This window comes from Haemaphysalis longicornis, unplaced genomic scaffold (genome assembly GCF_048455015.1).
Source record: "Haemaphysalis longicornis isolate Haplotype H1 unplaced genomic scaffold, Haemaphysalis longicornis Haplotype H1 scaffold_12, whole genome shotgun sequence".
In the NCBI taxonomy this organism is placed as follows: Eukaryota; Metazoa; Arthropoda; class Arachnida; order Ixodida; family Ixodidae; genus Haemaphysalis; species Haemaphysalis longicornis.
Window position 1 is genome coordinate 116377280 of NW_027526225.1, and position 13011 is coordinate 116390290.

At 49.0% G+C, this 13011-nt stretch overlaps 2 protein-coding genes and 1 long non-coding RNA gene across 10 annotated transcripts in view; 2 read left to right on the forward strand and 1 right to left on the reverse strand.

The window, feature by feature from the left end:
* Positions 1 to 12230, reverse strand: part of LOC144163341 (proton-coupled folate transporter-like) — a 38819-nt gene extending 26589 nt beyond the window's left edge. Inside the window, exon 1 of one of the 2 annotated variants that reach the window (XM_077694285.1) lies at positions 12141 to 12230. The gene's annotated coding sequence lies outside the window, so the exon portion shown is untranslated. Of the gene's footprint in view, positions 1 to 11247; positions 11434 to 12140 lie in introns of those variants that run through there. The other variant, XM_077694281.1, reaches the window with a different exon arrangement.
* The window catches only part of Cln3 (CLN3 lysosomal/endosomal transmembrane protein, battenin), a 60555-nt gene that overhangs the window by 31224 nt on the left and 16320 nt on the right, over positions 1 to 13011 (forward strand). Inside the window, exon 1 of one of the 7 annotated variants that reach the window (XM_077694291.1) lies at positions 10769 to 10790. The exons of 2 other annotated variants lie outside the window; for them this stretch is intronic. In XM_077694291.1, coding sequence (XP_077550417.1) covers positions 10784 to 10790 — 7 coding nt within the window. In that variant the 5' untranslated portion in view covers positions 10769 to 10783. Of the gene's footprint in view, positions 1 to 10768; positions 10791 to 11621; positions 11881 to 12351; positions 12540 to 13011 lie in introns of those variants that run through there. 4 more of the 7 variants (XM_077694293.1, XM_077694289.1, XM_077694290.1 and 1 more) reach the window with 4 other exon arrangements.
* LOC144162136 (uncharacterized) lies at positions 4157 to 6116 on the forward strand. Its single transcript, XR_013320626.1, has 2 exons — positions 4157 to 4919; positions 5872 to 6116. It is a non-coding gene; the product is annotated as an uncharacterized LOC144162136 (long non-coding RNA).

A 13011-nucleotide genomic window follows, 5' to 3' on the forward strand; every position in this document is an offset into this window, starting at 1 on the left:
ATGATGATGATAAGTCAAGAATGTCGGATTGGAGCGAAGGCATGACTCCAATAACGTTTTCCCTTCCCGACGATTCCCTGCCCCCAATCACCACCTCGGAGCTATGGGAGGCGGCGATGGGCTGCTCTGACCTGACGACGCAACAAGCCCTAGCTGAAGGACAGAGCAGCCAAGGTCACTGAGCAGCTGCGGCTGCTCGCCACCCGGCCCGCCTAACAGGGCCCGGTATGAATAAAGTGTTTCTCTCTCAGAGAGGGAGCGAGCTGACTCGTTATGAATACGCTGTAGAAACGTAACGTTCACCAGTGTGCCTCTTTCTGCGCTGTGGACCCGTAACGACATTTCGTGTTCCACTAGATCTACAACAGGAGGCTTGGGTTCATGATGTACCGCCTGCACCTATAGCGCTGCCTTCACGAATTCACAACGACAAATCGGACGCGCTGACTCACCTCTTCGCCTTTTATAGGATAGTTCCGCCAGGTTTCCGGAAGCAGCCTGGAAATATGAATCTCACTTTGTGCCCAGATTTTGTGTCAGCACGAACACCGCTACGGTCGATGCTGTGTAACTGAGAACTTCGCAGGCCAAATTTACTTGGCTGAACAAAGGAGACGGGCCACGATCACAGAAGCCCTCGTGCGTCTCCTTCGAAAGTCTAGCCTCAGCGATTAAGTTTAAACGCCTGGTCGTGCGTGCGTGCGCATGTTGCGAACAGTCGTGCGTAAGACTGTCGTCTTCGACCAAAAGCTCCATCTTGTTAACAAAAGGATCGAGGTGTAACTCTGCGTACAGTGCTCAAAAACCACGTCACGCGTCAAAATTTATTTGGCTATTACCGGCACCCTAATCTGCGCACAAATGTGGGCAATGCGAAAGGACTGAATAGCCCTTCAGCGCCTGTCGCCGTCGTTTCAAATAGTCACGGTGCTAAAACACCGGACCACTCGTTTTCCAACGCCTCGCGCTAGAACGTAACGCGTACTAAAAGAAAAGTGTATAATGGCTAAAACTGGTTCAAAATAAACTAGCATGATTTAAAGATTTGTGGAAAGCTCCCTGTCCGCTTCAGCAATCGTCAAACACAAGCAGAAGCTGTTTGTAACTGGTTCTATTTGTGGTACACTCGAGTACCTACCGGCCCTCGACGGTCTGATATGATTACGCGACTGATCAGGTCGGGTGGTCGGTCGAAGCAAGAGAAGGCATACTTCTCTGGTGCCGGGGCCTCGTTGTTCACCAAAAACAAGCCCTCGGGGCGAGGCGCACCATCTGACAACAGTAGGCGCAGGCATTGCACTGCGCTCGCGTTGGCCCCTCCGCATGCATTGCACGGCGCTCGCGTTGGCCCCTGCCATTACCCCAAACCGGGGGAGATGCGGCATGCGAGTTGCTTACATCCGGCTCAACCCAAGAGAGGGCGCCACCGCCTCAGCAAGCAAGCGCGATTGCTCCTCCCACCGGCGCTTTTCCGGCGCCCAATCAGCCCGCGCCGTTCGGCAACTTGCAATCTTTGAATACATGTACTGCATGCTTCTCCCCTCCCCAGGTTTCACGTTAGTGGAGATGGCCCGGGATTTTTAAAGGCGATAGTCTTTCTTGGGCTACTTAAACGCAGAAATTTTGGTCTGTTTGTCTGTTTGTGACTCGATTCCGCCGCCCGGCCAGAGTGAACAAAGTCTGCGCAATAGTCTTGTATACTCACAGCCAAATCTAAACGCCTAAGTCCGGTGTCAGTGTTCATACTTGTCAACATTGTTGAACAAGAACTTGACATTACGCAAATATAAGGCAGAAAATCAACACATAAGCAATATTTGCAGTGTTTCTTAATTAAAAAATTCATGGATGCTCGGTTTCAGAGATAGCAAATGAAATACATCAACGGCAGAAAACCGTCGCCTGCTGTTGCCAGCGATACCTTCTGGCGGCACTTAAGAAATCAAACGGCAATTGGCGGTGAGATGTTTGAGTGGCGCCCCCTGGCTCTGACGTCGGCTTAGGTACTCGCGCCGCTGTCGTCTGCTACACTCCGCTTGTGAGGAGCAGCAGTACCCGTGTTAGAAATCGCCCGCTTTGGTGCTTTAGTGCATTAAAAAGCGTATTTCCAGTAACCCAGTTATTTTTGCCAGCTTCTGACACATTTGATTAATCTCAAGCTGTATCCCCCACAAGTTTGCAACTCACGAGGAGAGAGAGAACTTTCTTCTCAGCATTGGCCAGAAGATCATGTGTAACTCGTCCTTTCTAGCTTGTTGGCGAGGCTCAGAGCTCATCGATAAGTATTCAAAATGCTTATAGGTTTCCCTAGAGTATTTTTGAGATGCTCTTATGGAGACTCAACAGTTTAATGCCCTTGCAGCAGGAAATAAAGCGGCTGTCTTCTATTTCTTTCGTTGTTGTTGACTTGTATCCGATTAACGTTTTCTTTTTCTGTGCCCAACGCATTAATTTCCCTGCACCACCACAAACGTCTTCTTATGAGGTTTGGGGTTGTTTGGGAGGCTCACAAAGATAGTGTGGATATTTTCTTCAGGCTGTATGGCATACATTCCCTTCTTCAGAAAGTGGATTTTATGGCTGCGGCCAAGAAGGCGCTTATCCGCAGCGTGCGTTGTTTATTCACATGCAAATACAATAAGAAGGCTTGTGCTACGCCACTGCGATCGAGCCCCAGACAACGTTGTCCAGAGTACTAAAAGGCGGCTTTTGTGCACCGAATTTCTATCTTAACCATCGTTATCATAACATACTGACTCTTAACCCGAACAATATATGCCATGATTACGATGTTGAAGGCTTGATGTACTCGCTAACGAACGCAATAAATAGTTTACGTGCATATATTACAAGAACCGAAACCGATGAATATTTCCAAGCAGATCTTTATTGTTTTCCAACTCTTCCAGGCGGAAAGAACGAATCCTGGTTTACTGGGGATGGCGTTCTATGAATTGAAGAAAATTACGCTTACTCTATTGTGCTGGACTGAGGACCCAGCCTACAAATCAGCTCGATTTGACTGTTAAAGTTTTCCCCTCCTCCTCCTCTTCCTCCTCCTCTTGAGTGCAGTTTGCCGCATATCTGAATACTGGGAAGATATGGCTGTGGGAAATGTACCCAAATATTCCTCCAGGTCTGAACAAACAGTATTACTGTATCTTAACGTAGACGTGACTCGTTTTGCTCAATAAACCTCCATACTGGTTAAAAGCCTGGTATAAAACCACCACGCGCCTATACACACAGTCTGTTATTGGGAACTCAACCTACAGTTTTTGCAGCCCATAGTGCATGTCGGCGTACTTTCATGCCATGATAATGTAAAGTGATGTGATACAATACTTTCGAGCGTGCGGCAAAGTTGTAAAAACTTTTACCTTACATATGATTACCGGGAATCGTAAGGCCTTCTGCCAAAGCCGACAGCCCCGAAGGAATATGTTTTGTTCTTTTATTTTCGCTGTTGTCGGATACTAGCAGCTGGATGTTCCCCTTGTTCGAAAGATTGCTCCCCAGAGAAGCTAACGCCTAGCTCCGACTCTTCGCGCTCCGCACAGGACCGGCTTCGCAAGGAATGGGGCGACGCCGGCAATGTTTTTTTTTTTTTTTGCGTAGCGTTATGCAAAACTATATTTTAACTCAAGCCTTGAGCTAGTGCATGCAATTTTAAGTCTATTATTATGATAAAAAGTTACGCACATGCAAAATATGGTGCGGACAAGCATCAGACGTCAACCGAGCGCAAAGAAACAGCAGGGAGAGCGTGCCCGAGTGAAGCAGACAAATGCGAGAATCCCTAAGCTGACGTCACGGAGACGCGCTTCGCAGCGCCGCCGGTGGTCGCGCTCACCGCCAATAGCAACGAAATGTTCCACTAGATGGGATTCACATTCTGCTTGGAACGCTCGTGCAGTGGCATCGTGGTTCTATAAATGTTGTAGTAGGGTGCCTCAATACACGCGCGTCTCCGTCGTACGGCAGCGCTGGCATCAAGACATGTACCCGACTTGGAGCAGTAGCTACAACGCGGTAAATTTAAATTAACTTGAGCAAACGTCTAGCGTATTATCTTGGGAGGAACGATACGGGAAAGGAACAGCATGAGAGGTGAGCGGGAAAGAGAAGGGGGGCCTTTACTTGGCAGGGACGCCAGTCGACTATCGTCTTTCGGCGACATTTGCAACGAAAAGAGCAGATACCCGGCCATTTTTTTTACCTGAACCCCCGTCTGACTTCAGCTAACCCTGTCAGGGGCTACGAAGAGATTCGTTTGGGCCGATGAAGTAAAAAAATACAAGTATACGTTTGCAGAGCGCGGAGAAAACGACCTGCAGCAAGCGCACGACTGGTGAAACGTAAACCACGGCCCAACTGCTGTCCTGAGACGCCATGAGCCGTCCTGAGACTCAATGCGCCGAGAATGCACAAATACGTGTGTGCTTCAGATTTCAGACTTGCTTCCGTGGCGCGTGATGTCTGTGCCAGGAGAAATCGCCCCACGCCCGCACACCGCTACGGAACTTACCCAGTGCTTTTAGAATCTCTCCGACCCTGACATAATGTAACGTTATGCAATAGACCCTATGCGAAATTGCTTGGTGATCTAGCAACATTGATGTAAACGAGACTGTCGGCCATATTGGTACGGGCGCCGATCGGGAAGTCTCGTATTGTTTACTGTGGAAGAGCAGGTGACGGTAACGCGGTATGGCTCAAACTGGACGGCGTTTTCCGGCTCCCGACCGCGGATTGTGGACGAAGGACTTGTCTGCGCTGCCGACCGTGTCCGAAGACTCATACCACTCGGGGTGCCGCACCAAAGACCCATCCGAGCGGGAGCGGAGCAGGGCATGCCGCCTAGCCACCGAGGCGCATTGCTCGCCTTCATCGGTGCGGACAAACACGTGCGACTCGCAGTAAGTAAATCCTTCTTTGTTTTTTACTTGACGCGAGTTAACCGGTATGAGCATTTGTATAGCACTTTGTTCACCGTTGTTTACCATGCAAATGAGTAGCGGCGACCCTGTTGCAGTAACTCTGAAAGAGGAAAGCGACAATCGCCAGACCATACCGCTAGTGGGTGGATTAGGTATTTTCAAATGCTGTACATCGAATTTACGGGATGATTTTTGGCGAAGATGTTTACGGAAAGGTTGCGGCCGTTTTCCGTGACGGTCGTCCGCCCGCGCGTTTGCCGCAAAGCAATCGTGCTTTGCGGCGAAGTCAACTACAAAAGCGCACATACGCCTTGAATTTTCTTTTTTGTGTTTTCATTATTTATTGCGCACGTTCTGCGCAAAAATCTGTTTGCGTGTCTTTCTTCTCCTTTTTTTGGTGGTGGGGTGGTTGTGTTTGTTTCTAAAGCGCATGTTTTTGGTGTGCACGAATAGATAATACAGTAAAACCTCGTTAGCTCGAACTCACTGAACTAGAAGATTTTTTTTAATTCGATGGGTCATCGGTATAGCCCGAATGTTTACCTGTTTATCTCGAAAGGTTGTGGAAGTGAGTTCCAGATACTCATATTATTGCTTGCTTAAGTTATGACGAAGACGATTATGCGGGTACTGGTATCATTACCCACGCTGAGGTTTTTAAATGTTAAACTTCCTTCTCTTGAAAAATGCATTAACAAAGCATGCAGAGATACTTGCACGCTCGAACTTGACAAACAATTTTGACATCATTGCTGTTTGAGGTGTAGATTATTGCCCTTGCAACAGTGTTAAGGAAGACACAAAATCTGGTCATTTTGAGTCTTTTCCTTGCGGCCACTTCTTTCTGCTCTGTCCCTTTACCATAAACTGTAGTGGACTAGTCCTGTTCTTCACTGAGTGTTATTTACTGATACTCTCTCTGTTCTTGCAGGTTGGGCCTCATCCATGTGCTCAGCAGCTGCTTTCGCTCCCAGAAGAAAAGTGGCCGGCCCTAAGTTGTGTGCCTCACCTTTGAGACGGACAGTGGGGCGATTGGGGAGGCATCGTGCGAGTGCCCGGCGGGTTGCAGTGGAGCATGGAGTTACATCCTGGCTGCTGTGCACCTACTCGCCCTCTTGCAAGCCGAAGGTTTTAAGAGGCGCCACCAAAGCTTGCGTGCACTGAGCTGCCACAACAGTGGGGACGTCTGAGACAGCAGGGCATCAAGCCAGCGAGTGTCCAAAACATTGACTGGAGAAGCCCGGGATAAAATGGCCCCTCCCTACCCTCGCCAATGCGTCTGTTCGATGCACATCGAGTACAGGAGCAATGCGAGCAGCAACAAAGTGCCGTGCAGGCGCTTGGGAGAAAACTTGGTAGCCTTGGGAACGAGTTTTTTGCCCCAGTTGTGCTGGCCTCCCGCTCCTCCCCCCCCCCCCCCCCCCCCTTGCCGCCAGTGACAGAAACAAGGACTGGCATGGCACCTGAAGGGTCACCTATGAGCTACCAGCAAGCATTCAGGAGCACGCAGAGCACGCAGAGGCTGGGCAACGTCGCGTTTACTAGACCGCGACAAGCAGGGGTGCGCGAATGCTTCTTTTTGTTCCATTTATATCCACAGTTTGCTATACTGTACGCGCTATAAATCAGCGAAGTAGTTTAATTTACTGGGATTTTCACTGTGGATACAAAAAACGCAAAAGCTCTCAAGCTGATGCGCAGCAGCCTGATGCAACTGTGGCCGTTTTCTTTTTGAATAAAACTTGAAAATTGTCTCAGCTACCTACATCAATGGCCACTATCATTACGTCGGAGGCATGCATGCAGCGTGTGACAAACTAGAGGAGTGAGTGTGTATTTTAATCGCGAAATATTCGACAGTAAATACATCGTTGCTGGAATGACAATGGGCACCAAGTTAACTTGACGTAACAACAAACCTTTCAGCCCGGAAAATCGGGAACCAAGAGCAAAAGCTAGAATTTTCCACCGTTAGATCATCATAAAACAGCGTTCGCCACTTCTGCAACGACACGCGGCTAAATGCAACGTAAAGAAACCAACAACACACTCCCATACCGCGCGCGCCCGCCACAGAGGAAATTTTCGACGGCGTAGTGCGGCAAGAAAAGTTTGTTTACAGCCCTAGGTAAGATAAAGGCTCGTGTAGGGGCTAAGCGGTACCATTTAACAATGAAATGAAGCGGGCGCAGTGCCACAGGGACGAGTAAAGAAACAGCCTAATTTTGGCAACGTTTGGTACTGTTTTCCCGGTCGAGCGCCGCTGTCAGTCGCGTGAATAGGCGGCGCACGCTCAGGCTTCATTTAGAATACAAAGGCTGTACAAGAGAACTCCAACGCAGCTGTATTTTTCATACGGACAGCGACTACGGAACCCCGCGCTTAGCGAACCAACGACAAATATTCGCTCCAAGCGCACCGCGCCCAGCGTGTCACAAAGGTTGCTCGCGCCGGCACAGTTCGCGTCACAAAGTTCGTTCAAAAGCGTGGAACTTCACGTACCTTTTCTCCATTTGAACCGGTAATTCTGCATTGCGTGCTCTGCGGCACGAAGCAATGCTCCGGCATTGTAGTCCATCAGCAAGAGCGGTCAATTCCCGCCTTCTGTTTTGCTAATTGGTTTCGGTTTCAAACGACCGTACCAAAATGGCGGACCTAGTTACCGGAGTCGACGTGAGATGGCGGGGCGCATTTTGCATAGGGTCTATTGAGTTTTCTTTCGTCATTAAACCACTTAATTTCATCATTCAATCTTGAAAATGAATCCTTACTCTGGCAACCCACTGCGCAGGGCAACAAGGTCGCAGTGGTTCTTATCTACGCAACAATTCTCCCTGCGGTGATGCACTGCAGCTGGTCGAAAGTATCGAGCTCGTCTATACCGAACTTCGGCATTAGTCAAACATGGTGGTAATGGCACCTGTGAGCGGGTTTACGCGCGCCGGTGCCCAAGAATAACGGCTTTATACGCGAATAAACATCATTGTTACAAGCAGCGAAAAGTTCGAGCGCATCGGGCACGACTATATCAAACTTTGGGTTCAGCTAAGTTTGGTTTTTCGAACTACACGCGTTTCCGCCAAGAGTTTCCTTAACTCCAATGGATGACTGGGAAACAGGATCAACTGTGACCGACGCCGCTGAAAATGTCAGTGGGCGATTTTAAAAAGAAAACAACAAAAAAGAACAGCCTCAGCCCGGTACAGTACAGTATGAGTAAAAATACGGAGCATACGCGTGAAAACGACAATGACGCTTGCTTACCTGCCAAAGACTGACCTTCATCAGTAACATATCTTATATGAAGGCCAGTCCCTGGTTGATAACGTAAGTAAACCTTCTAGCTACCTTGGCGGCAACTGCACCTCGTTATCCTACATTTTCCCTTCGTTATCCTACGTTCTGCTCACCTGAGCATCTGAGCGGCGCGTGGTTGCGGGCGCCCAGCTGATCGGCAGCCGACCAACCCCGCCGCCTCCCACGCATGCGCCACTGGGTCGTCTCGGGCTACGTGACTCATCTTGCGCCCGGCGAAAGGGAACACCGCGTTCGCCGCGAATGAAAGCGAGGCAGGCCCCCATCTGTGAGCGTTGCACGGGACCGAACGGCGTTGAACCGTGGTCGGCAATACGGCTACATCAAAAATTAACCAAACGAAACCAAGACTACTCAAACAGACTAAGCCTAGTTTTTTTGCTTTGCATATGCAAGGTTAGCTGAGCTACGCCGCAGCCATTTTTTAAAGGCGGTAGTATTTCTTGGGCTACTTAAACGCAGAAATTTTGGTTTGTCGGTATGTCTGTTTATCTGTCTCTGTCTGTGACTCGATTCAGCCACCCGGCCAAACTGAAGCAGAAGCTGCACATTCGTTTTGATGCTTGTCAACATTGTTGAACAAGAACAAAACACTACGCCAATATGAGGCAGAAAATCAATACATCAGTGGTATTTTCAGTGCTCCTTTATAAAAAATTCATGGATGCTTGATTTTTGCGATACCAAATGAAATAGTACATCCACTGCATTCACTTTGTCGCCTGCTGTCGCCTGCCCACTATACCTTCTGGCGGCATTTAAAGAAATCAAACGGCATGGAGGAAAGAAAAGCTTAGGAGAGGCCCTGACGTCACACCCAGCGCAGCCGGAAACGCCATTTCTGTAAGTCGAATGGCGGACCATTGGCCCTCCATGCCATTGGCGGACTCTTTTTGCCTTCTCTCTCGGTGCACCTTCTCCGCCTCCTCCGTCCTGTATCGCCTCTCTTGTCGTCTGCATCTGCCAGCGCCAAACCGGCGGAAATCAGCTGATAGGCAGGTAAAAGGCCGTTTTGCAGCGCGTGACCGTGAACCCAAACGCGCGGTTACACTGTTACACGTCTTCAGTGTGGCCGCAGCAGGTTTGCGAAGCGGCTCGCTCTAACAATGCCGCAATGCTCGGTGCCAGGCTGCAAGTCGCGATCGGTACCCAAGGAATTTGGCGTCACTTTCCACCGGTTAGTGCATCATTCCGCTGAAAAGTATTGCTGTACATTGGTGTGCATTCATCCTTTGTTTGCAATCGCCGCCGTTTATAGGTTCCCAAGCGATGGAGAACGCCGCAAACAGTGGGCGAACGCCGTGCGGCTACCGGACTGGAAAGTGCCCAAGTTTGCGTTGCAGTTTCACTGGCAATCCCAGAGACGACTAGTCAATTAAACGGCCGTTCTATATATATAGGTAAGCAGTACTGCATGCAGGTTTCACGCTAAAAAATTGTGGAATGTTTTTACCGTTGTTCGCGTGCCTTCGATAGAATTTTTTGCGAAGGAGGAGGAGGAGGAGGAGGCAAAACGTTTTATTGAGTAAAAAAATGAGAGGGTGGGTGGCGTCAATAAACTTTTTTTCGCCAAGTTTCAACTTGTCTCAGTGTCAATAAATTCAAGGTGATATCAGTTGAAAACGTTCATACCCTAACCTCGCAGTATGAAGCGTTGAAAAGCGAAATCCAGAGCGAGACCACAAAAAGATCCAGATTCCAGATCCAGCACTCTTCCAGTCAACAGACGGACACCTACTAAGGTAATAGGACGATGGAATTATATCAACTTGGAATCTACCTTGTAACAGTTGCAAAGACGCTGCCGCGCATTGCCGGCCTAGCAAACTATATATTGCAGCGGCGATAACCAAAAAATTGAGTTGCGAATCGTTCGGTTGCAAGTCGCCTCCGTACTGCACACCGTGTATCACTTCCCGAAAATCTACCTGACGGGTGTCCGCGCGTACGACGGGACGGCGCGTTCACGATATCTGCACTTCAATAGGCGCGTCGTGATCGCGACCGGAGCAAAAGCTTGACGCGGTACAAGGTGCACTTGCAAGTAGAAATTAAATGACATATTCACATCGGCGCAGCTGTCGCAACTCGCAGCATCCTTTTCGAGTTCCGCAAGACCACAGCGCAGCAAAGCGAAGCAGCAATCTTCGCAATCGGACGACAAGGCAGGCGCTGCCTTTCCTCCATGACTGGCGAACGGCGGGCGGGCTGTTGCTAGGACGCCGTTGCTAAGCGACTTCCAATGGCCGCCGAAAACACGTGACTTCCTCCACACTTTTGCCAATGCGCGGGGATAGCTGGGGGCCTCTCCTAAGCTTTTTTTTCCTCCATGTCAAACGGCAACAGTTACGAAAGGTTCCACTAGATCGGTTCCACGTTCCGCTTGGAACGCACGTGGCCTCGATTCACGCGCGTCTCCGCCGTACGGCAGCGCTGGCATCGAGGCACCCGGCCCAGAGACGTGGAACGCGGTAAATTTAAACTGACTTGAGCAAACCTTGGGATGAGAGCGACGGAAGAGGAACAGCATGAGAGGTGAGCGGGAAAGCGAAGGGAGGCATTTAGTTGGCAAATGTTGACGTAAGACTAACGAAACGAGCAGACACGCGGCCAATTTTTTCTTGAGGCGCGCACTCCGGTCCTCACACCTGCTCGTCGGTTCCTTGCCTCCACGCCACTTTCCGTCATACTTCTTGACCTAGCATTTTTTTTCCTTCTCCACTTTTTCGCGCCGAGTTTTGAGCAACGCCAGGCACGGATGGAATTTAAACAGTTACCGCTGTTACGAGAAAAAAAGGTACTTGTAAGAGCCACCGCGTGGTGTTTTCTTCGCACACAAAACACACCTAAACACTAGGCTGGCGGCTGCACGCGAGAAAACGCACCCGCACAGCTCGGCCGATCACGGGGCTGTTTTTATCTGATTTCCTTCATCTACGCGATGAATGAAAAATACACCTAGTGAACGGAAAGAACACCGCTCCGCGCTTACCTCTCGTTGACTCTGGGCTCTGCCGACACACACTTGTCACGAGGGCCATTTGAATGAGTGCTCTATCGCACGGACTTTCCCAATGTTCACGAAACCTGAAACGACCCCGTTGTTACCGGGGTAAACAGAAAGTTGCGTCTATTGTATACGTCACCAGGATCAGGCAAAGCTTTGCACCCGGTTGCGGTGTACCCGCCTTCTTTCATATTTCGCGCCTTATTACGGTTTAGCTTACCAAAAGGCGCGCTGTGAAAGTGAACAAAACAAACAATTTTGGCTGTTTAAACTAGATTTAAACATTACTGTGGTAGCATTGCCTATAGAGGTCGCAGCCTACCGTTACATCGTTAGAAGTTTTGTCCATCGTTCGCCTACTTGACTTTCCGGTTTCCGCTCGCATCTTCAAAACAGCTGTTCCGCCTGAACGCGTTGCGCAAGGCTGATAACAGAAAGAGCAAAAAAAAAAAAATGCAACCCGGGGCTGTGAACTATCGTTTACGACGGAGTACCTGTCGTGTTATGACTCAGCGGTGTCTTTCGCACTGAGGCGCGTCTTCGGCGACGGGAACGGAATGCCTCCAGATTCGTCGACCCAGCTTGACGATGAGGACGAGACGCCAACTTCGCCTAGAGGTCCAGCTTTCATTTTGCTATCATCCATATTCTGTGCTTTCATTCAGTGCTGAAGCGGCAGCCTTTTGTGGCGAGTGGAGGGTGTTACAGTTCAGTAACTTCTAAAATAAGTTAGCTTCCCTTTTTGCGGTGCAGTGGCTTGTTCCTTTTAGCTTCGATAGAAATCACTGACGGCTATATATGCGCGTCATCTCGCGACCCAGCTGCAGATTCCGCCAGAAGCACGCGAAAAGTAGTAAGAGGTGGGAGATTGAACTTACGGGACACTCAAAGTTGTGTTGCCGATAGCCCCTTCTGCCGTACTAAAAAGTGTCGCTGTGGCAGCTGTGACGCGGAATTGTGTCTGGCATTTTCGCTTTTCTGTTTCATTTTTGTTTGTTTGTTAGAGTTCAGTAACCTCGAAACGCCTCCTGCGTGAGATCAATTCACCAGGAAACCGGAAACAAAAACAAAAATACTTCGCCCATGGCTATGCTACAAACGGTGTTTTATTAAAAAGCCGTTGCGGCAAGCACTCGTTGTACAAGCTAAGAGGCGCAAGCAGAACTTGGTAGGCTTTTCAAAAGCTAACATATACTGATATTACAAGTCATCGTAACGGGCAGTCAGAAACCAACTGAAAGAGCAAGATGTAATGCACTCACAATATGCCTCGACAGGTTTGTTTTCATTAAATGCTTGTTTTTCCTTGCTTGTCTGAGGTTTTCATTTGTTAAGCAATTAACTGAATATTCCCCATTCATGCTAAGTGATTCTTCTTATTCCACTTGCACATTGCACACTTGCTAAAAGAAATGTAACCGAGAATTTATTGGTACAACCATAACTTCGTTACTTCACAGGCAGGTTAATCGGCAAACCAAATTCACTGAAGTCACAGTACCTACTATATCAGGACCCCTAAATTTTGCTTGAATCAAGTGATATTGAACTGCATGGTCGAAAAAAAAAAACGCGGTGTGAAGTGATGAAGACAGAGTAAAGAAGGTATGGGGCGAGTGCTGATGTCACATCTGGGGTTGCTTCGTAAAATCAGCACTCATCTTCTGCCTTCTTTCACCAAGAACTTCGACCGACGTGCCCAGCTGTTTATTCCACATAAAAAGTTTCAATTCACAATAGTCGACTGCA